A 24,859-nucleotide genomic window follows, 5' to 3' on the forward strand; every position below is an offset into this window, starting at 1 on the left:
GGTGTTGTGTTTTACTTTAAGTGTATCTAAAGGGACGTGAAACCAACCTTCTCTTTCACTTGGTCTGGCTTGTTCCATCCAGGGCCACAGCGTGGTAGTCTAATGATTGCTGCCCCCTAGTGAACCTCATGTCACATCAGCAGGACTCGCTGTAGAGCAGCTCCTGCTCAGAGGGAATCTGATGTGATGCGTCCCATTAGGACAAGCCAGAGTTAACCTCCCGAGCACTAAACCAATATCAATTACCAGTAGATGTGGTCAACAAAAACAGAACATCTTGGCTGCTCTCTTGGTTTTTTTAAAACAACTGTTGCACAAGGCACCAGTAAATCCCCAGGAATCCCCAGGGATTTGGAGACGCTCTCTCACTGTAGTTTGTTTGAGGTGGCGTACGACGGGGTCTGTTGTGGTCTCTGTCCGAGCCCTCTCAGTCCAGTTTGTTTGGAATGGCCTCGTACCAGTGCAGTGTTGTGTGGGAGGAGGGAGCCAGCTGCCAGTTGGATTGGATTTCAGTGTGGGAAAAGATGATGGCGAAGGACTCAAGTGACTGATAACAGCAGAGCCCCCAGAACTCACAGCATCTAATGACGATAACGGTATTAGTTCGTACAACAGAGCGTTTTCTTTTCACCACGATAACACACAGGTACACAAAGCCAAGTCCATGAAGAACGGGTTTCCCCAGTTAGGTGTGGAAGAACTCGACAGGCCTGCACACGACCTTGACCTCAGCCCCATCCGACACAGGCGGTGCGACATGGCATCAAATCCGTCCAAACAGGTTCCAACTAGGGCTGCAAATGACGATTATTTTCATCGTCGATTAATCTGTCGATTGTTTTCTCGATTAATTGCTATTATTATTCGATCAACCAAATAGTTGGCGATTATTTGAGTGGTCGATTACTAATCGATTAATAGCTCCTTGATGAAGGACGCCTCAGCTGGAGCAGGGTGGACGCCTGTCAAGTCAACACAAGGTTAATACGACACCGTAACACGCCCACCTGCAAGAATACCGATACAAGTGATTACAATATGAATTAAGAATGAGAGGGATGATGGGTAAATCATGTGTTCATTGATATTGATCATGCTCTGTATTGCACGCATGCATTTATCTGAATAAGTGCCAGGTTGAACGCCACCAATACCATCTTTCCCCTCTCACATGTTGATATATCTGCCCAGTTATATATCTAATGTATAGAAGATGTATACATACTAAACAATTATATGTAAATTGGTGGATATGTTCTGTTCATGTCCCCCGTTAGATATTTGTGGCACTATTTTCTTCTCCTCCAAACTGAAAATCTTACTGTATCTTCTGTGTCAGCGTCTCATCGTGAGTGATGGGGCTCACATAATCACCACCCCCCCTCTCTCTCACTTGGTGTGTTTGAATGTGGTCCTCTGGCTGGTTTTAAGGTGGGCAGAGCTCAGGTGGAAAAAGATGATGTCACATATTACCGCGCACCCACCAGCGTGAAAAAATAATCTCAATGTGATTGCTACTGGGGAGGGAAATGAAGCACTCAGATGTGACCAAACCACAGTCATAATGAAGCAGACTAACCTATGGAACTATGGAACTTATGAAATATGAAATAACAAAAAGCTTAATTCAGACTTAATACCGTAAAATGAACTTTTTCTCTGTTAAGCAGACTCTTTATTCTTCTTTCTCTCTTTGCTTCTTCTCTACTTGTGGCATTGCTGAGCTACAATAAAATGTAATAGATCAGACAAGTCACCCACACCATTAAAGCAAAAAAAAAGGATTTAATTCCTTTTATTGAGTCATATTGATTACCACTTGGGGCAACCATTCAGCAAAAATACATTGATAGTACTTTATTGTAAGATGACGGCATTTATCATGTAGGTAGTTTGATTTGATGAGTCACTACCGAGGTGCATTATGGGAAGTGCAGTGTTTGGAGCGTCACCAACACGACAGCCACCGCTGCTTTTTTGTTTTTTGTTTTTTGTATTTTACATATAATGCCAATCAGAAGTCGTTTATGGTCACTTTCCATACACAATTTATTCCTGTATAAGTGATTGTGGTTGAAAACTTAACATGATTTGTGAAACCTAACCTTAACGAGCCCCCGGCCCCCCAACCAGTAAACCTAGGGGAAACACTGTATATATTTATCTGTGTTCATCTTCCCAGGGTGTTATAAGTAAAAACAAATCCAGATTTGCATCAGTTTACTGTACACACAGTATTCTGACACACTTCCTTTGCTCAAGAAAAAACAGAAGGGTTCCAATTACAGCAGAGAAGAGCCGGGAGAGTGTGTGTGTGTGTGTGTGTGTCTGTTTGTACCCGGTTTATCATCAACCACCACAAGAAAGAAACAGTTCAACGAGCCGCATGAGAGAAACCCAGTATCGTTGCAGTGTTAAGTAGAAGCTTTTCTGTCGTCTGAAGTCATCCGATTGTCTCAGCTTAGGGGAATTGAAACAATTGGTTGCGATGTCTGCTCAATGAAGTGGTTTCAAGTTCCATGCTTCACCTGAGCTGAGGGGAAACGGACCTGGAATGGCCCTGTGAAAGCAACGATGTGCAACAGGCCTTCAAACCACTTCCTGTCTGTTGGTTCATCTACAGGAAGTCACATGGTTGGTGCATCCTGCAAAGATTGGCTTGGAGCTCTGATTAACTGCACGCATGAATTACTGCAGAAGCAGTGACATGACGGGTGCATAGCCGGCTTCCTTCTTCTTTCATCTTAGAAAGAAAGAAGAAAGAAAGAAAAATCATAACTGGGAGTGGAGAGAGTGGATTATAGTGATCTTGGAGTTTCTAAACTGTGTATTTGTAATAAATATGAGAAACATTTGTTTGACCCACTCCCCTGCCCAGTGAGTGTCAGCTCAGCTCACCTGCAGAGCTGCTGCCCCACACCAGCATCAGTCTCATGGTCTACCCTTTATTCATCATCTGTGATTGTGGAAATATCAGTAAAGGTACCTTTATTTATCTACAGATTAGTACCAAGCCCTCATGAGTTTACGAGGCAGTTGGGGTGATCAAACGTTCCATTGTATTTCACTTCATTACAAAATGACAGATTCATTTACAACTCAACCTCGGCTATAAAGTATTCTATCTTTCCCCCCCCAAAAGATTTGCCAAATAAACTCAAATACAAAAAAAGTGTGCATCCTGGTCTTAGCGCCGCTGGAGCATCTCTCCAGCTGCGCTGTCAGTCAAACCTTTAGTCGTGTGTCTGGTCTGAAGTAGTTGTGGATCTGAGAGTGTCAGAGGTCAAGTTCCACCACCCGCCTGCTGCTGCTGCTGCTGCTGCTGCTGCTGCAAGCTTCAATCTGGTATCAAGATCAAAATGACTTCTCTCTCCCACTGGTTTTGCTTTAATCTTTAGCTGCAGAACATGTCCTCTCAGTCAGGGGTTCTTCTGCATAATGCTTCAGCATCTCCAAATAAATGTAACTTGCCCCCAAAAAATCTTTGCATTATGTCTTTGCTCATAATCAAGGGACAGAAAGACAACCCTCTCTCCAGCTAAGACCACTTGAATGCACGTGTTTATTTCCGTCAAAGGGAACATCTTTGATACCAGAGCACGTGGGCAGCTTCCTCACTGTGCGTATCCTCGTCCTGTGGGGAGAGACTGAGCTCCTCTTGTCTTTGTCTCTCCTTGTTTCTAAACCGCTGCGTATCTCTGGCAGCTTGTCAAGTGCGGCCCAAGGTCAGGATGCAGTAGACGTCAGCTGTGAGAACCAAAACCAGCGGTGACCTCAGTGCGACTCCTGAAACGAGTGTTCCGTAAACCGGCTTGAGGCGCGTGTTATCTCCTGTTAACAAAGCTGTGCTCGTCGGGAGCCGTGTTTACCAAAGAGCAGCGCTGTCCTCCCGCCGGCCGGCCCCGAGTCAGTGATAACTGTGGGAGAAGAGGATTGGCAAAACAAAGCCCTCGAAGAAAAATGTGACATGTCATGCTCGGGATTGTTTTCAACCAGAGCGCGATAAGCACTTTAGGTCAAAGGTCACAGCACAGGAAGTGTTGGAATTCTCTCAAGGCTGTTACAGTGCTGACAGCCGAGGACAGGCCACATGGTTGTTGGCCCTCACGCCTCTCTCACCGCCCACTGCAGCATGTTATCAGCAGCATGACGATGTTCTCTGTAGGCTTATAGCATCATTCAAAAAACAAAAGTTCATATTTAGGCTCATATTTTCCTCACTGATAACCTTTGCTTGCAACTAAAGGCTGCAAGCAGAATGAAGACTGTCTGTGGAGAAAATAGGTGAGATAAAAGTCATGAATGTTGGTGTTTGGGAAATGGTTTGGCTGCAGAAAATAGGTGAAATTAATCTCATTGACATTTCATGCATCTTGATCTCATTGGCCTACGTTAAACAAGATGTTTCTGTTAACTAGGGTGGTCTGGCAAGGAGACCGACAATTCAGTTAATGGCTGAATTTAGTTTTCGGCCCAAACTATCCCTTATTCACTGGCAGAATTATTGAAGCAATCAATAACAACTAGTGTTGTTTAAATAAAACACAAGAATGAAGTCATATGCTTTAACCTTAGCTGGTGCACCTCATTCTTTACAAACACAAACACAAGATTCATAGTTTGTGGTCAGACTTTCAATGGCCTTTCATGACTCCTTGGTTGAACTGCTTGTATGACACTTGGGAAGGCAATTAGACATTGTTTCAACTTCAGAGGGTCATAAGGTAGGGAACCAAGCGTTATTGATTAATTTGCTTATAATAATAATTGTCTCAATTAATAAATTAATTATGCTGGTTTCAAAAATGTCCAAAAGTGAAAATTAAGGCCTGGTCGTTAAGGCGAAAGGTATAGAGTAATTTGAAAGAAACCAGACAGAGGAATATTTTTAACATTCAAACACTGGTATGTTTCATGTCTTCATCTGGGTTTATTTAACTTGTGTCTTATTGCCTTTGCAGAATAATAAGACGTGGTTGAGATTCACGAGGCATCCGAGTGTCAGGAGGCGGTGAAATGCTTCGGACTGTGGTTTCTGTACATGAACAATAAATATCCTTTCATAATCCACAGCAGGCCTGTGATCTCTGATGAGAATCCCCCTGAAGGAGCTCTGTGCTCCGCAGGCGTCAACCAGGCTCCTGGACCCCCAGCCCCCTTCACTCCCTGACCCCGGTCGGTCCCCGGTCGGTCCCCGGTCGGTCCCCGGTCGGTCCCCGGTCGGTCCCCGGTCGGGCATGGGACATTCCTGCCGGGCGGCCCCTCCCTCCCCGTGGCCCTCAGTGCGCAGACTCGCGGCTCCGCTGTCAGGGCACGGCAGTCTGACAGTATGGCGGCGGGGTGCAGCTGGAAGGATGCTACTGTCGCCCGTCATGTGTCTGGCGCCGGCAGGACGTGAACGGACGTTCGACGGCAGCGCGAGCAGAGGATTCAGCCAGAGAGGCCCGTCGCCGTGAGCTGCAAACATGACCCGGCTCGCCGACTACTTTGTGGTGGTCGGCTACGACCTCGACAAGCGAGGTGGGTGCTCCTGCTAGCCCGCCCGCTAGCCCGCTAGCGAGCGGCGTTAGCATTAGCTGCGAGGGAGGCGGGGACGGGCCGGTCGCCGCTCGCAGCTGACCGACGCCAGGCGCTGTCAGCTCGTGGTCCGGGCCTCACTGTGGGCCGGGGACGCGCAGGCCTCACGGGATTAGCGGTCTTACACGGTCGCCTGTCAGCCGGCGTCCCGCACGTCCGACGGGGCAGCGTCTGGGCTGCACGAGTCCGCCGCAGCGCTCCGCAGGCAGGCGGGTTGTAGCTTTAGCCCGACGGACAGTTTCACTGTGTTGACGGCGAACTTGCTAAGAGCTAACGGTAGCCGGGCTCGGGGCTCGGGGAGGGGGGAGGGAGGGGGGAGGGGGGTCCTGGCCGCTCGACTGTGACCTGTAGACGGACTTATTCAGTTTCAGTTGCGTCTCATCCGCGGGGGTTCGCAGCGCCGCGGCTGCAAACAGACACTGGGAAGCTGCGAGTCAGCGACCTGTCAGTGTGGTGTCCGCGGGGTCCCCGAGCCGCTGCCCCGGGACGCTCTGCACGAGAACCCCGCCGACACCCAGCCAGACAGTTGTGTGTGTGTGTGTGTGTGTGTGTGCGTGCGTGGATTAACCCAGATGGCTCCCCCCCTCCCTGAACCCCCTTGGACCGGAGCTGCTGTGTTGTGGGGACGGGGTTGGGACCGTTATCTGAGCCCCCCCCCCCCCCTGAGCCTTGGCCTAGATCTGTGCAGTGTAATGGCCCATTTAATCATGAAATATTCATCCTGCCCCTGCGATGGAGCGCGCCTCCTGTAACGTGGTGGACGCCTTTTACTTAGAGTGGAATTTTTGCCCATGACTTATTCAGAAGAGGCAAACTGTAACATGACAAGGCCTCTGTGGCTAAAAGCCACCGGAGAACTGGCTTCTATCTGGATGATGCCAGGAAACCTACAACGCATTTCAGAATGCATGGAAGCACTTATTGCGTGTTGTATGTTTTTTTCAGAAGGGGCTGCATACAGGATGTTATAACGTGGACACTGCGAACGCTGCAGAAACGTTCCTTCCTGTTCTGCCCTGCCTGCATGCAGCACGGAGCCGAGCGGGCCTGTAAACAGCATCTGGGAACCAGACAATAAAGCCACAGTGGCTCTAATGGATCAAGGCTCCCATGCCTTGTAAAGCCAAACATTTAAGGGTGATGATGATTGTTGCCGTTGCCCCACTCCTGCCGCCCATCTGTTTGCAGCAGCTTTATTCTGTGCTTCTAGGTGGAGGCGTTTTTTTGTGCAAAACATTGCCAGTAGCTGCAAGGAGATTGCTCCGATCTCGCTCTGACCAGCGTCGCTAACTTCTCGTGTACTTCCTCTGGAGTCACATCAATGCGCTTCTGCTCCGTCTTCGTTGCTGGTGCTGTCTCCTGTTCCTCACACCGGCTCCAAAAAGAGATGGAGAGAGATTTGCGCGTGGCTCATGTTTGCGCGTTCCTCTTGAAAGCATGTTCACCAATCAGTAACCACCGTCTGCCACAGTGTCAGTACAGGATGTTGGAGGGGGGTGGGGCTAAATTTACAGTGCGACACTGCTGGTGATTTTACAAACTCTTGTGCATGTGCGTGATCGTTTTTTTGGTTGTGTTTTCATTTTTCCAGCTGTGGTGCTGCTGGCGCTTAATGGGAAAACGCTTGTGCCAAAGCACTTGGCTCCGAGTCAAACTCCTCAATCATAAGAATACCAGGAATTCTGCAGTACAGTGGAGTTTCCTCTTGTGTGTGTGTGTGTGTGTGTGTGTGTGTGTGTGTGTGTGTGAGTGCGTGAGTGCGCGCGCGCGCGAGAGTTGGTTGCCACTCAGTGGAATGTTTTGCAAGCGTGGGCACCCACAGGTTTTCAGGGCTAACTTCATCGCTGCACATCTGCCTCACCATGAGAGACCTCGTTCACTAACACTTTTTGATGATTGTAGATGGAGTTTCAAACAGCCAGGGACAGAGTCTCAAAGACACTAACCTGAGGGCAGAGCCTTGAATCTTCCATTCACCCTCTCTCATTGTCTCCTAAGGTTTCAGGTTGCTCACATTGTGCTCAACCTAGATGCTAAGTTGTACCATTAGTGGATCTTACTTGGAGCCAAAATGGCTGCCGGTGGGATGGGAAGAGTCCATAGTTGCTGGGGTGTGGTCCTCCTCGCGACAGTCTCTTGGGAGACACAGCATGAGTCCGTGTTTTGACAGCGGTGCCTTCGCTGCACCGAGGACCTGGGAGCCAATTAGAGACCCAGTTTGATGCCCAAACAGGAAACAGAGGAGGGGACCCCAGGGAGAGTCCAGTTTGCCCCTGTGTGCGTGTCTGAAAACCAGGAAGGGGGCTTATTTGGGTTGTGTGTCTGTGCGCGGTGGTCTCATTCAAGACAGTGAAGAGACACACAGACGCTGACATACAGGCCCTATTGTGCGCTGCCACCGCTGCAGTTCGAGGGTTGTTGTGGTTCATTGCTGCGGCGGCTGTAAACAAACTGCAGGCTGGATGTTTTCAGACTGGAGTCTGGCATACGCAACCTCCGCGAAGCTCAGCCTTTTCTACGCACACGTACAGCCCGACAGCTCGCAGCCAAGCTGGGACCATTCACAACGTCGGAGGCCTCAGAGGAGACAAAGAGGTGCTCACAGTGCCGACTGAGCCCGGAGGCCTAACGTTGTCACTGTTACTGTTGTACAGTGCTTTCATGGTTGTAGAGTTGTGACATTGCAATTCGCTAACCATGTGTTGTCCTTAAGGCTGAAGACATAGTAAACAATGAAAAAATGTTTAAAGCAGTGTGCTCGGACCGAAGGGGACAGTGTCATAGAAGTGATTGCGTTGTCAGGTTGTTGTAGAATATTTTTCATTTTTGAAACGTTGTAATTTCGTGCACAAGCTCCCCGTTTTGTCTTGGCTGGTCGGAGTCATTTTCACTCTCCACGTTTGTTTTCTTGTGAAGCTGTCATGCACATTTCCTGTCTGCGTCCATGCTGCGTGGGGGAGAACAAAGCTTTGTCCAAATGATGAAGAATCACAACGTACAAAAGGATTGAGCATAATTTGAAACAATAGATTTTTCTCACCCAGCCCTGTTAATGTTATAAGCTATAAGCTATAGTAACTCATGTTGTACTCGCAGGTGCATCTCATACTGAGAGTGTAACTGCAAGCGAAGGTTGACAGGAAGTCACATTGCATCAAGCTCAGCGGGTTAATAGAGTTCTCTCATATTGAATGCAAGATGAAGTCAGTGAATGAGCATGAGGAGAGAGCAGTATGTGTGTGTGTGTGTGTGTGTGTGTGTGTGTGTGTGATGCTGCCAGCGGTGCCTGCCTGTGGGCAGCCACTTCCTCCATCGCTCTGGAGCAGGGCTGCAGTCTTCAGGCCTCCAGAAATAGCCCTCACAATCTGCCTTTCATGGAGGGACAGCGTGACGCTGGGTCGTGGCAGTGCACTGACGCGCTCCCGCCTGCCGCTCAGATGGCTGTCTGAATGCTTGTGGCTGTCTCTGTGTTTGCTGCGTTACCACGGCAATGTTAAGGCCCCCCACCCCCCCTTTGTGGACTGTGGGCTGCGATGAGCATACTGACCAGTAGGCTCAGACTTAAGTTTTGGGGCGGAAATCATTATGCAGTGCAAATGCTTAGCATTTTTTTAATACCAAAAGTTTGCAAAAGTTCCTCAAATATTTTTTTATTACAGCCTTTTAAGGCGAGATTTCGACCATCACAAGACACCCAAGCAAGTTTAGGAAGTAATTCAAACATTAAAAAGAGTTTTAAAAAAGTAGATATTAAAAAGCAGCTATCACGGCAGTAAAATTAAAAGATCGCTGTGTGTGTGTGTGTGTGTGTGTGTGTGTGTGTGTGTGTGTGTGTGTGTGTGTGTGTGTGTGTGTGTGTGTGTGTGTGTGTGTGTGTGTGTGTGTGTGTGTGTGTGTGTGTGTGTGTGTGTGTGTGTGTGTGTGTGTGTGTGTGTGTGTGTGTGTGTGTGTGTGGCAGCAGCAGTCTGTCTGCCATGTTGAATGCTTGTTATTCATGAGGGAGCCGATGGCCCCAGGGCCCCAAAGTTGCCCTCATTCCCTCCTTCCTATTATGCAGATATAGGGGAGAGTGTGTCTGTGTGTGCGCACATGTTCGTATGAGTGTGTGGATGCACGTGCGTCCTTCTGCACACATGCTTCATCACACAAACCAGGCGTGTAGAACTCTTCTGTCAGCAGTCACTTCTTCTTACTTTATAGCAAATAGTAATCGGAGGCTGTGTAGGTCGACTTTTCATTTGTGTTTGTGTCTGTTGCTCAGTAAATGTGATCTGCACCCCGGGGGTGTTAGGGGGGTTAGGGGTGTTGGGGTGTTAGGGGGACACACATGTTTTGGTCTTTTGCCCTAGATTTAGATTGAGAGAAACACACTTCAAGTAGTTCAGTCTGCACAATCAAAGAATAATGGTGTTCAACTAACGTGGCTTTTCATTTACTGATTTATTTGCTATTTAATTCCACATAGCAGTACATACTACATTGTACACTGTACACTTGAATACAGGGACACATCTCAACACATTATTTCGTATAGGCATTGTTTCATTGTCAGAAAAATTATATAATATATTTTTTTCAGTAGAATTCTAATAAAGGAACCATTTGTAAGTGTGCATGTTTGTGTGGAGGGGGTGTTGGGGATGCCTCCCCCCCATAGCGCTTTGATGGCTTCCCTGGAATTCTGAGAATGTCTCTGTCCCCTCTCGGGACAAAGGCTGAGTCAGTGCTGCCCGTCGGTGCTCCAGGGTGCAGTCGTTCAAATCACCGAGGGTTGATTCCAGCGTGTGCCCTACCGCTGTAATGTGAAGAGAGGGGGTTGGTGGGATTAGAGGAGTAGGTTGTGTGAGGCTGCTGTGGTAACTCCATCACTGCAACGCGCTGTTTGTGACATGCTCTCTCTAAGTCTGGGGCCATTGACAAGCACCTGCACTCTTAATCAAATTAAAGGGATTTTCTTGTTTACCTCTATGCACTTTTTTCCCCCCTTCAAAGTGCATCTTAAAACTCGTTGGTTCTCATCCATCGTGTCAGCATGAAAAGACTGACTGATACAGTGTTACTTGAAAGATTCAAAGTTCTTATATAATATTAATAATCCTCTTCAGTTACCAGTGCTTCTCTTTGTGGTGGTGACTGAAATGCAGCAGAAGGAATGGGTGGGTGACTGGTGGGAGAAGATTAAGTCTCATCTTTATTAAGATGGCCTCCAGGTCAGAAAACCTCCCAGGCACCCACTGTGCCAGCTATAATCCTATATGTAGCATGTGATTGGGTTAAATATGCACATGAAAGGGCTGTGATTGGTCCAGGCCTCGCTTGATGTTTACACTGTGTTTATGGCACATATTTGCTGCCCTCCCCTCCCGCTCAGAAATGGGTCCATGTTATTTAAGGGTTATTGAGATTATTGAGGGATTTAGATTGGTGGCAGCTGCTAAGACTGGGAGAATATACCTAAATATCATATCATGCTGATAGCATGTTTGGTTTGTCCCTTCTGGGCTGCTGTAGGAACATGGCAGACTCTGGGGAAGAGGAGCCAATCACGATGTCGTTATATAGGGATAATTTTTTGGTTCAGATATACTCCAATAAAAACAGTATTATGAATATATTACATCAAATTCTGCCAATAAATTCCTTTAAATCACACGATGACAGCTTGGTGGTGTCACTGTTCAGGTACCAATGGATTTGACTGTCGATCAGAGGGTGTGGTGATTAATACAGTTACAGCATCACTGGTCTCATCGCTCTGAAACAGCTGCTGGTAGAAAAAAACATTATTTGACCACTATTTTGGTTTATTACTACTGTACCTCCCGTCATAAATGGTCACATTATACCTTAACATGTGTATCTCCAAGCTGTGTTTGGATGATTGATGCTGTGGTAGAATAAACAAGTTTTGAGGGTTAATTTTCCACTACAACTCAATCCGATACATGAATATAGTCTCGCTGACGGGAGAGGAAAGACGAGTGTTTGTGTGGAATGATCAGAGGACCTTAAGACAAAGATAAATTGTGATTGAGCTCCACCGCACACAGCTCATATGATGTTTCCTGTTGCAGTATTCTGGGGCCGGCGCACGGAAGTCTTGTTGCATCGTGCTCTGGAGAAGCTGCGTACAGTGATACCATATTTCCTGTGTGTCATTGTGTCTGCGGTGAATTACCAAATGTTTGAATTTAGACGTTTCCTTTTCTTAATCCCGCTCAGCTCTTGACTTTTAGGTAAAAGTTGTGAGTGTTTTGCAGCTGCAGTGAGGGCAGGAATAATCAATGATCCTTATGCTACAGCTATGCATTTTCTTTGACAAACCGATATTTCTTGGGTTGCTCACCAAGCCCACGTCCTCCTTGTCCCTTCGTCCTCGTGAAGCTCTTTGAGAGCATCATGTCAGCATCATGTCAGCATGCAGGCGATGTGTCCCCTCATCATCTGATTGTCTCTCCACGGATGAGTCCTAGATATTCGCAAAAAAGTTTCTACGCTCTCTTTATTCTACGCGCGGTATTGCCTTTTACGAAAAAGAGTTAATGCGCAAAATGCGAGATGGAAACAACTTTGCCGAATAAGTCTTAAAGGAGCGAACATTCAACTCACATGACTGATCAGCTGTGTTGTACTATGATAACTTACTCAGTTGAAAGGAACTCCTGCAGACGTCTCTCCATCCCTCCTCTCTCCTTTGTCAAGCATACAGCATGTTGTATGGGCATGTTGCCAAGGCAACTGTTGTTTTGTTTGCAACCTGTTCTCTTAATGCCATGTTGGGCCTACGTGGCCTACACCTATATCTTCTGACAAAAATATTATTATTATTTATTCCCCCCTGAAGCAGTTGATGGAAATGCATCTAATTTGCATTTTCCTTTTTGCAAACTTTCAAAAGTTTGCTTAAAATTGGCTTAAAATTTTGATGGAATTGATTATGACACAGAGAGGTGAAAACATCATCTGACCACGTTAAATACAATTTTTTGAAAAGCATTATTCTCAGGATTCGCTGTGGTTTCTATGAGACATTTGTCTGTCGATAGAGACAGAAGGGAGGCGTGACCTGTGCAGAGCTGCTGGTTAGTTCGGACTGTCGGTCACTGTGGCTGCTGCGGGGCTGGGGGCCTGGGCACTGACTTATCTCTTCTTGGTAGGCTGCAAAGACATGACTTTCCCTTTAACACCAGTGAGCTGAGGATGTCAGCTGCCTCACGCTGACACTGACGCTGTGTGATGTGATGACATTGGAATGTGCTGCTGCGTTTCTTCTTGCTACACTCTGATAATTGTTCAAAATCAATGCAAAACAATGATCATCACAGTCACAAGCAGCCACCTGACCGGTTGCCTGTGATACCGCAGGTTATCAGCTGTGACAGCGTGTACATGTGTCTGGACTGGAGACACCTACAGTAGTGGGAACCTCCACAAAGGAGGTTTGAGTACTTGTGTTTATTTGTCTGTGGACAGATTTTTTTGTGGTAATGGTGCAAGATGCAGTCACCAAACTTTGCAGGTGTGTGTTTGAGATCAAACTGAAGGTTGGAAGATGGACGGCACCATTTTGGATCCCAGACTCCTCGTTCCCGGTCAAAACAGCTTACTCTCGATCGTTGTTGTGAATCCGTGTCTAAGTTTACTCGATCCAAGAATGTACTTTGCTGCCACAAGTGAATTCACTGACAGATGGATTTTGTTGAAATGAGTGGATTTTAACACGAAATGTCCTTGTTTTTCTTTCTGGCCTTGTGCTTTTTTGTAATGACATAGGTCAACAAAAAACATTGAAATGATTTTGGTTGGTTAGACTTATTACTTTAGGAAATGTTATTGCAGGCCAGTGATTGTGATTCAATTCGTTATATTTCTTTGGCACAATTATAGTTCAAAGGCACTTATTCCTCAGTTTCACTTCCAGTGGGCTCGGAAATGAAATTGTTCAAGCTGATTTACGGAGACACTGTTTATGACATGATATGATCTGAATGACTTAAGAAAGCGAGGTCTGTGTTCAGTGGAAGTTGAATCTAGTGCTGCAAACAAACGATTATTTTCTCGATTAGTCGATTAGATGTTTGGTTCATAAAATGGTGAAAAAATGTTGATCGTGTTTTCTCCAACCTCAACATGAAGTTTTGTTTTGTCCACGTACACAAGATATTCAGTTTACTGTCACATAAGAGCAAAGAAACCAGAAGATATTCATATCTAAGAAGCTGAAATCAGAGAATTTTGACTTTTTCCCCCATAAAAACTACTTGAACCGATTAATCCATTATCAAAATAGTTGGTGATTAATTTAGTAGTAACTGTTACAGCTCTACTTGAGTCCTTGATGCACTTGACTCAGAAGTGGCTGGACTGTAGATGACCCGTGGTCCAGTCTGTGTGGAGGCTCACACTGAGGCAGAGAAGCTACTGAGGCTAAATCAGAACCTTCTCCTCAAAACTGAAATAATAATCAGTGTTGTTATTGTGCTCCTCTCTGAGGCCATTTCCTCTCCTGAAAAGCCTGTCGTTGTTTTGTTGTGGGGGGGGGCATCAGGTCTGCAGGAAGGATGTGAGTCTGCTGAAGAGCTTTTGCCATTAGAAAATGCCCCATGTTGTCTCCATGGTGATGACATTTCTTCAGTTTTGAATAGGATTTTGCAGGATTTACCACCTTTGTCGTCATCGAACAACAAATTCATGCAGCTCCAAATGTCAAGTGTCAACTGCAGACGTGCTGCGCTGCTGTGTGGACTAGTGCGGTGACAGACCCAGTGACGGTCTCTGTCTGTAGCTGCTTTTAATCAGACAGTGACTCACACACTTCACTCAACAGGACTGTCCTGTGTGTGTGTGCGTGCGTGCGTGTCAGTCGGTGCACAAGTGAGTGCCTGTGTTCTCATGTGTAGATGAATGAGTGTGTAGCAGCCAGCGGGGTGGACAGCAGAGAGAGTGCTGTTGGGGTGTGGTGTAGAGCCGAAGTGAAATGATGTCATCACTTTGTGTCGTCTCTATAGAGCGCAACAGTGAGGTTCCAGAAGTGAAATCCCATGTTCATATTCTCCTCTTGACATTTTGATTACAGTGTTTCCCCTAGGTTTAATAGTTTTTTTTTGGGGGGGGGGGGGGGGTTAGGGCTCGTTAGGGTTAGGTTTCACAAATCACGTTAAGATTCATCCACAATCTTTTATACAGGAATGAAGAATAAGGGGTATAAAGAAAGTGACCTTATATGACTTCTGCTTAGCATTATAAGTAACCCCCCCCCCCCCCCCCCCCCCCCCAATAAAAGAAAATTTAAAATGAATTAAACTTTTCAGTGGGGGGCGGGACGCCCCTTCAATTCAATGGTAGGGGAAACACTGGACTATTAGTCATAATGTGGCAACTACCCGAGGTCGACTCACCTGTCGAGCTCTGAGGTTGTGAAACGATGGACCATGAACCTGTAGCAGTCCGTATGAAATCAACCTGGTTTTAAGAAAAACATGTTTTATTCACAATGTCATCAAGGAATACTACACAACCCACAATCCTGAAGAGTGACATTGACGTCTCTAATTGGTGGAGCTCACTGTTACCAAAGATACCCTTACTACACCCGCAAACTTCATGTCGGCTCGTGATACTGTTGCGCTCTGAGTGTCAGATAGTGTTGTTGTGAAAAGTCGTGAAGTGATTGGCTGCTTCTGTACACTCTGACCACATGTAACCTTCGGTGCCTCCATGTTGTTGATCGTCAAATGAATGATGTGATAATAGCTGCAGCATTAAATTGTAGTGTTGTATGGCACATTAAGTTGCAGTCGGAAGGTTCTAGATTTTGATAAGTAGAAACATAGTAATGGTTCGTCAGTCGGAGCTCTGATGATGGAGGAGTGAGCTCGCTTCACATCAGACTTTATACCTCTTTCTGTAGGCAAATCTGCACCGGAAACACTGAGCTGAGAACTCTGTTGTCCTGACTACTGCAGTCGCCATGGAAACTGCCTGATGTCGTATCACTGTGGTTTGGAAGCCCGCGAACGAGAAGCAAGCAAGCAAGCAAGCATGCACGCACGCACGCACGCACACACACTCACACTCACACTCACACACACACACACACACTCACACTCACACTCACACACACACACTCACACATACATACACACACACACACTCACACAGAGCTACACACTCATTTCAACTCTGATCGCCATCATGCAGTGGTCACATGACCAGTTGGTGTCAGACTACCACTGCCACTCGTCATCTGTGCGAGGAGTCATCGGCAGCCACACACAGTCACATAACCTCGACGTATGACACACATCTCGTGCTCCTCAGAACTCTCTCGCTCTCGTTTCCATCTCCAGTGGATACGTTGTCCTGGGTGGCTGTGGTGTGAGGATCTGCTTGTATCTGTCGTGTTGGTCGAGATACATTTTCAAACAAAGAAACCTGCAACTATTTCCAAATGATCATCGTGTGCAGCGCAGCAGCCTTTTAAAACAACCAGAACATAACAAAACCATTCTTTAGCTTTCACATATTTTGGTTTCTTGTTTTGCCAACAGTCCAAGTTAGGACTCGGTAACCAGTTTGCAGAATACATGCAAATTACCTTTTGTTTCAGTAGAAAGGTGAATTTATTATCTTCTATTAGCAGATTCAAGTTAACAGCAGCAGCTGGGCTAATAATCGACCACATCTGTGGCTGCAGTGGACACAGACCCACCAACACTGGACAGATGAAGATTAATGAATGTGGATTTCTGCTGAGGCTTCAGATTGTAGAGTCAGAGTCTGGAGTCAAGAGCATGAATCCATGGAACCAACCTGCCTTGTGTCAACAGACCAGGCTGCTGCTGCTGGTGGTGGGATGATGATGCTGATGATGAAGGTGTGGAGAGTGTTGTTACTGACCATGTTCACAGTTCACCATCTTCTAATGGCTACTTCCAGCAGGGTGATGCTCCGTGTCACAAAGCAAAGGTCTCACACTAGTTTCATGAACATGAGACACGTGAGTTCTCCACAGTCTCCAGCTGTAAAGAAAACCTTTGGGACGTGGTAGAACAGGAGATTGGCAGCATTAATGTGCAGCTGATGAATCTGCAGACATGATGTGATGCAGTGTCTTAGAGGAAAGTTTCATCCATGCAGTGAAGAATTGAGGCAAAGTGAAGAACTCCTCAGGATTAGGTGCTCAGTGAGTGTATGCTGTCAGTTCAGTTTGCCATGGGTGGACTTCAACACATCGTCACGATCAGCAAAGCAAACCGGAGGCTTCTGACCACAATTTGAAATCACTTAGCGAAGGATCTAAATATATTATTCCAGTTTCGTATTTTATAAAAGTCACACTTTTCTAAAACAAGTTTAAACTTCGTCATTATGTCTTAAGTGTAGATTCATTTGTACGTTTATCCATTTAGAATCAAATCTGCAATGCAAAGAAGTTGACACAGTGAAGCAGACCAAACGTTGACTGAAGCTGCTGTAGGCATGTCAGCTGACAGTTTGACATTCAACGACGTCTACTGAGGGAGGAAATCATCTCCTTCAGGAAGAGGATGCAGAGGCAGTCAGTTGCCAACAAGAGACAGGGCAGAAAGTTCACATACTGCTTCATGTAATATGTAACTCTGTAGTTGTAGAGATAATCCTCAATATCTGCCACAGGAGGAAAATAGATATCCCTCCAATCACTGATTAGGGCCCGGGCACCGACCAGCAGGTCCGGCCCCGAGAGTCCACTCTGCTCGGTTTACATTCCTCTCACACCGCTGACTCAGAGTCGGCCGCTGTCTTACATCATGAGCAGCTCACACACACACACACACACACACACACACACACACACACACACACACACACACTTTTCTGAATGACCCTGGGCTGTGTGATTGTGGTGAAAAGGTAATTGCTTGACATAAATTGGTCCAAGTGAATGGATGTGTTCATGAGGATTTGTTACGCGACCTCACTACAGTGGGAGAGTAAATCGAACTTGAGGTATTTGGCTCGTTGAATAGAATATGAGTAGAAATGGCACAACTTCCAAATTCCAACTTGCAGGAAACATTTGACATCTGGAAGTAAGTCTTGAGTCAGGAGTCTTGTATTGTCATCAGGTGTTTTACTGTACAGTGACATTCTTACCCTGCTTTTCCTCTATTGACACAATTTAAGATAATATTTAATGAGTACAAAATAAAAGATTCTGCGACTATGTGTGGGGAAGTTGCAGTTATTTGTGTGAAGTAAATATTTCATAGCGTTACCATCAGCCATACATTAGTTGTTCACCTAATGCAGCTTCACTCAGCGCCACCTTTGTCTTTCCCCCCATGACTGATGGATGTTGTTCCTCTATTCACACAATGTGTGATATAGAACTGTCCCTTTATTTACAACATTCAAAATAGTGTTCGACCGATTTATCGGTCGATGTTTGCGTTTTTTACGTGTATCGGCATCGGCCGATGCGCGGCTGCTACGTTCGGCGATAGTTTTTTTTGGGAGGGCAGATCCGGTCGCCTATCGGGCCCGGCCCCGCTCTCTCCATTTACCCAGCGCCGTCGCGGTGCCTCTGCCCTAGGCTGCCGCGCTGCACGCCCGCCAGGTACCAACTCTCCTTCTCCTCCGGAGAGCGGGAGGGGGGTTCAATGTCTCCCACCCCGCCGCTCCTCCGACGACTTCTCGCTGGCTCCGGCCGGCTTAGTCGAGGGTCGCGGTGGACGGAGCGCCCGGTGGGTTTGTGTCTTTCTCCTTTTCCTCCAAACCCTTTGCCTCGTGGAAATTGACTTTTTAATCTTTGGGGGGGGGCAGCCGCCGACGGACGGGCGCGAGGCTCGTGGTTGCTGTTTTACGCATCCTCCACGTCCTCGCGCTCTCTCTGCTCGTCGGCTGGCTCTTCTCCCCCCGTACCCTAATTCTCTTCCCCGCCTTTCCCCTCTCTGCTTCGGCAGGCTGGGACTGCACAGAGTCGGGCGCGGCTGCCGCAGGCTTTGCGCAGGGGATCCCGTTGGCGGGCGGACGAGTCCCGGTGCGGTGGGAACTCCCGAGATGCTCCAGAGCGACGTGAGCCTCGTCTCCCTCGACCCAGGGAGGCGAGCCATGGCCTTGGCCATAACCCCACTTTGACTAAGACCTCAGATCAGACGAGTCAACCCGCCGAATGTAATTCTATTTAACTATTAAATTGAGGGAGCAAAAGTAGTATCGGCTCCAAATATCGGCTCAAGAAAATCGGCAGTCCGTATCGGTCATCGGCTAAGGCTGATGAAAAAAAAATCGGCTTCGGCCCTAAAAAATCTGTATCGGTCGATCCCCCATATTTTATTTCATACTTCAGGTTTTATCATGGATAATTAAAAACAGTCATATTTTCAGGCTCATTATTGATACTCAGCTTTGGGAATTAAATAGAAATCTTCTAGTTCTATATCAGGCAATATAATTTTTTTTCTAAACAATCATGTTTTTCCTTCATTGATTTATTTCTGACGACCGCTCCATTTAGATTTTTATAATAATAGTTTTTCTCTATTTCAAACGGGTCCGATCTAGTGTCACAGTAGATCTGGGTGCAGCACACCCCTCCCTGGTGAGATCAGCTGGGAGCTCCAGGTCGTGTGGTTGCAGACACTCACCAGAGTGAAACGTGTTTATTCAGTTAAATGTGAGCCTGCTGTGAATGGGAGTTCACTGCTCCGCCAACAGACGGCGGATCAATCCTGTGACACGCAGCAGTATTTCTGCAGGAGCTGGGAAAAAAATCACATTTAATAACGGGTGGTGGTTTGATCCAAGCAATCTGGACGGCCACAGATGCATTCCAGCTCCGGAGATCAATCCCCCAGAGCACGACGGCCCTTTTCTGAATAGCTGAGGTCTCATGTAGATCTCACTTTCAAATCCGGTCGTGTTTGTTTGCATGTGCACCAAAAGGAACAAACAGGATGAGCCTGGATCACTGCTGAACGTTCATGGTTGCTACTGAATGCTGGAAGTCGTGCCCGTCCTCTTGCACGAAGGTGACGTTGAGATGTTACTGATGGGTTCGAAGGTTTCTGTTTGTTCTTCTGCAGCCTTGTGGTTTAGAAAGGCTGTGAATGCCTCAGGGCTGGATAACTGACCCTGAGTCTCCCAATTCTACTCACAAAGTCAAGAATTGATTGAGTTTCTGGATTATAAATACTGGATAAGTAGGCCCCCTCAGAATTCATCCTGGGATTCCTTTTCAACAAGCGGGCAACACTTTTGTGTCTTTCAGGTCCTCTTCGTCCTTAGAGAGGCATGAGGTACCAAGTCTGTGCCCTGGGGCATCCATTGTGGAAGTTGTTGATCTAGTTCATGTCAACTTTTAACTGAGGCATCACACTTTTGTGTATTACAGTTTGAACAGTTAAGACCTATTCTGTCTCTGAAACTAGACCAAGGATTCATTTACCTTGGCAAATGCTAACTTAGTACAGCACGATGCATCTATAGTCTACATGTGCAGAAGAGTTTAGTTTGAGTGATAAAACACATGTCAGGAGGAGTTGCTTTACCTGAGTACGGCACATCCATGTCAGTGTTTGGTCACAGGTTAGTTCTTCTTTAAATAAATCTTGAATTTTGAACAAAAATCTATTGGATCCTGACTGGGACAAAAGAGATGAGTGACATGTAACAAAGAGCCACAGATGTTTTTATAGATGAACTTTTCATGTGTCCACATCAGACTAAATAAATACATAGACTCATTAATATCAGAGCTTCATTTGAATTCAATAAAGATGATTGGATTCCCTGACAGGGTTTTAATTTCGGATTCTATCACTGCAGCTCGGAACAACACGAGGAGACTGTGGCGATATCTAATTACAAAAATTTAATTTAATTTAATTATGTTTTATGTGAAACATGAGCCATACACTGAGAAACAGTCTGAAATCACTTGTCTCTTCGTCATAGTTTGATCATCGTCAGACAAACGGGCAAAATTATTCAATCAATAGAAAACTGCTGGTTTACATTGTATTTTTAAGCTGACTTTAAATATCAAAAATTATTCCTTAATTAAAATAAAATATCTTTGTCTTTAGTTTTCTTCGGTGCAACAAAAATATTCAGAAAGTTATGCGACGTTCAGCGGTTGTAACTTGTTTGTACCCTGGCACAGCGACAAGCACGCTCCTCCACGCCTTCTCATTTCTCTGGGTTATCGCTGCTTTGGTGAAGTCAGTCGAAAACTTTAAGTCTTGTTTACGGGCCATCGAAGCTTCTGTATTTTTGTACATGTGCACATGATTGTTGACAGCTTTGGGTTAGAGTGAAATTAGCCTCTTGTGATAAGGAGACACGTTTGCATGCAGCAGCAGCAGCAATCCTCTCCCAGAGCGAGCAGCGCCTGGAAGTGGAGGAGAAGGCTTTCAAGGGGAAAAGTGTGCAACAAGAGTGTGTGTGTGTGTGTGTGTGTGTGTGTGTGTGTGTGTGTGTGTGTGTGTGTGTGTGTGTGTGTGTGTGTGTGTGTGTGTGTGTGTGTGTGTGTGTGTGTGTGTGTGTGTGTGTGTGTGTGTGTGTGTGTGTGTGTGTGTGTGTGTGTGTGTGTGTGTGTGTGTGTGTGTGTGTGTGTGTGGGGCCAGCGGCCTGCGTGTCACTCCCAACAGACTTCTCTGGCTCATTCATACACTCCTCCCTCAGCTGCAGGATGTCCTGCTTTAACTTGCTGAATAATCTCCAGTCTGCTCCACTATTGGCTGATATTGTATCTACACAAGCCTGGATCTGCACTGTCGCATTGTGTGTGTGTGTGTGTGTGTGTGTGTGTGTGTGTGTGTGTGTGTGTGTGTGTGTGTGTGTGTGTGTGTGTGTGTGTGTGTGTGTGTGTGTGTGTGTGTGTGTGTGTGTGTGTGTGTGTGTGTGTGTGTGTGTGTGTGTGTGTGTGTGTGTGTGTGTGTGTGTGTGCGCGCGCCTGCCTGACACACCTACATAACAGAAGGCTGTACCAGGTGACACGTTCTCTACTGTTTCAAATCAGTCCCAGAGGAGATTGTTGGGAGGTGACATCAAGTCCCAGCATGCGTCAGCTCCACTTTACTCAGATGAATCACAGTGTACATACAGTGGTGGTGGGGGGGGGGTTTGCCTAAGTCACGTTCTTAAGTGTCATAATAACAAAGTAAATAAAAACACAGTCCATTTCAGCAGCTGACCGATGGTCTCTCATCTCTTCTTCAGTTAATGATTACGTGCCTTTACAGCTCTTTTGTGTAAATATGGTTTCTTTTTTCAATGTCAATGTCACTTTATCACTTGATAAACATGACACGTGATCAATGATACAACAACAGACACACACTCCGCTGTGGTGTGTGTGATGTGTATCGTCTCACAAACAGACACCATGTCTGTCTACTAAACTACTGTTTAACCACAAGCATATGTGCCACTGAACATTTTGACCATGCGATGTCAGAATGTGCATTTAATTCACTTCATTATTTGAATAGATTTCACCTCTGACCCTCTGTAGAGCAGGTGAAGGCTCAGCAGTCGGGCTCAATCATCTGGAAAGTGAAAGAAGAAGCAGCTCTTGACTCCAGAGCGGCGAGACAGCGTGTGTGTTTCCCAGTGTGTCTCGGGTGCTGCCCTCCTCTCTGTTTGTCTTTGTGTCTCTTTAGTTTCCTTGGTGCAGACACACAAGCTCTGTTGTTTTCTCTGAGGCAAAATTTAGAACAAAACATTTAGGCTTCTCCTTTATTTAGCATAGGAAAATGTTTGGTCTTGTTCTTGTACATTCACGTCATGTGTTGGGAGGATGATGTGTGTTCTCTGCTGCCGTTAAGCAACCTGCCGCTCTTGTGCTGGTTACATAAGTCGCCTTTGTCGTGTCTTTGTGCTGCGGTGATGAGCCGGGCCCTGAACATGGCCTCATTAACGGGCGTTTTAACACAAACCACCACTGTTGGACGGACAGACACAGAATCATTTAAAAGACTTACTTGTGTTAAAAGTCTGTTGTAACTAATAGATTGATAATGATTCTTAATGATTCTTGTTTTCTTTCCTCATCAGTGAGATCTACCTTCCCAAGTCTTGGGAGGAGTGTAATCATGTGACTCACTGTAGCCAGCGTCATGTGGCCAGTCTGCTCTCTGACAGTTTGTTTGTAGCTGTCAATCTCACTCAGAAGTTAATCATTTATAGCTGGTTACGTGTTTGACTATAATTACCTCAAGATCCCACGTAGCGGCTGGATGAAGGTTTCACCATCACGTTTCAAAACACGGGCTAGAACTGGTCATATTAGACCCATTATTAACTCATTGAGCTAAGTGATAGTTGTGACTTCGGTAACCAAAGTAGTAGTTGATCAGTTAGGCTTAGCATTTTAAAATGTACTAATTTTATTTTAGTTATAAAAAGATGAAGTTGTTTGGATCACCAAACTGTCTGTGTTCCCACCATCAGATCAGAGTTGACGGGTTCGTCTCCCTGCATGTAGCATGACATGACAATGACATGAGGTCACCAAGCTGATAAAGGAGCAGATCAGCAGAGTTATGTTTGGAGTGGTGACATGCATGTTCTTTCAGCGTGATTATTTGGAGTCGAGAGTTTATTTATGTACCAACATAAGAAGAAGAGCGGAGCTTATTAGTAGAATGAAACCAACAAACAATCCCGATGAACAAGGAATGAACTGCATGTGTCCCTCTCTGTGTCTCTGCAGTGGAGGGCGAAGGTCAAGGTCGCATTCTCCAGCGGTTTCCTGAGAAAGACTGGGAGGACAGCCCCTTCCCACAAGGCGTAGAGCTGGTAAGTCAACACGCAGCTCAGTGGCTGGAACAACATTTAATCCTGTGAGTGCTGCAGCGCCGTGGTCACCATCACAAGATTCATACCGAGATGCATCCATCATATTCTGAGCGAGTGGCAGTTATCCATTTCTTTCTAACACTTGGAACCACAGCAACTAATAACTACGAGCTAAATAGCATATGGTACTAGATCTGCAACAGTTAATCGATTAGTAATCGATTACTAAATGAATCGCCAACTGTTTTGATAATCGATTAATCGGTTCAAGTAGTTTTTATGGGGGGAAAAAATTCTTTGATTTCAGCTTCTGAAATGTGAATATTTTCTAATTTCTCTATGACCGTGAACTAAATATATTTGGTGTGTGTAAAAAACAAAACATCATCTTGGGATTTGGGAAACACAATATTAATTTTTCTCAATTTCATGGAATAAAACGTCATAATTTTTTTTTACCCCAAATATTTCTTCTAAAAGTAGATTTAGACTTGTTCTACAGATATTAATGGGAGGTTGTTTTGAAATTTCATATTACCAGATATATGTTATGGCATTTTAACAGAACTTGAGGAGCTACTGTATCTGATTCAACTTAAAAAACAAAAAAAATGGCAGGATCGGTATTTAGCTTTGGAATCAGCTGGTCGATGTACCCCTCGAAAGAAATGGAATCAGCAAAATAATGAACATTAAACATGTTGAGTAGTTTTTAACGCTCAGATTTGCTGATTTTCTTAGTTTTATACGTTAGTACATGTTTTAGTGTGTCACTTTGTGCTCTGGCAGTTGTGATGGATGATTAATTGATAAACTTAGTGAAGATCATTCAATAAGGAAAGTCATTGTTAGTTGCACCCTGAGTTATCTGACACATATCACCCAGCACAGATTCACACAGATTCACACAGATTCACACAGATTCACACATAAGGCATTTTTAGAAAAGAAGTGCAGTGGCGTCAGACGAGTTCTGGGTCTGGGTATCTGAATTTTTTTTAGGTCATCAAGTCGTTGATGCTGGTCAGTTGTCAGGCCTGATGAGTAGGGAAATTCAAAATGACTTCATGAATGGTTTTGATCTTGTGAGTTGACTCATGAGGATAAAAGAAAGCCAGTAAATGGCATGTGTAACATGTTTACAGCGAGATCTTGGCGAGATAAAGGTTTGGGATGCAGCCTAATAAATAAGGACAACAAAATAAATAATAACAACAATAAACTGCCAATATCGACTTTCTCTTGTTTGCGCGACTTTTTCACCACTGACAGATTTGATCCATTAAAGAGTCAATATTTGAAAGGTACACACTATAACTTCTTTAAACCAACTACAATGTGATAACAAACCCTTTTCTATTGGCACCGTTCAGTCAGCAGACGGAAAGTTTTCACAACCTGTTTTGTTGCGTGAATGGCAGCCTGGCCCTGGATGAGTCACCCAGAGGTGCTGTGAGAACATGTGACAAAGGTTGCCAGGTTGGTATGTGGACTA

At 45.6% G+C, this 24,859-nt stretch overlaps 1 protein-coding gene across 6 annotated transcripts in view; it reads left to right on the top strand.

Annotated features, from left to right (window-relative positions):
* Positions 1–5,288: 5,288 nt before the first annotated feature.
* Positions 5,289–24,859, top strand: part of sbf1 (SET binding factor 1) — a 52,293-nt gene continuing 32,722 nt past the window's right edge. For all 6 annotated transcript variants that reach the window (XM_035626536.2, XM_035626538.2, XM_035626539.2 and 3 more), the window contains exons 1-2: positions 5,289–5,520; positions 23,279–23,364. In XM_035626536.2, the coding sequence (XP_035482429.1) occupies positions 5,466–5,520; positions 23,279–23,364 (141 nt within the window). In that variant the 5' untranslated portion in view covers positions 5,289–5,465. The remainder of the gene's footprint in view (positions 5,521–23,278; positions 23,365–24,859) is intronic.

Source organism: Scophthalmus maximus, chromosome 2 (assembly GCF_022379125.1).
Source record: "Scophthalmus maximus strain ysfricsl-2021 chromosome 2, ASM2237912v1, whole genome shotgun sequence".
NCBI classification, from domain to species: Eukaryota; Metazoa; Chordata; class Actinopteri; order Pleuronectiformes; family Scophthalmidae; genus Scophthalmus; species Scophthalmus maximus.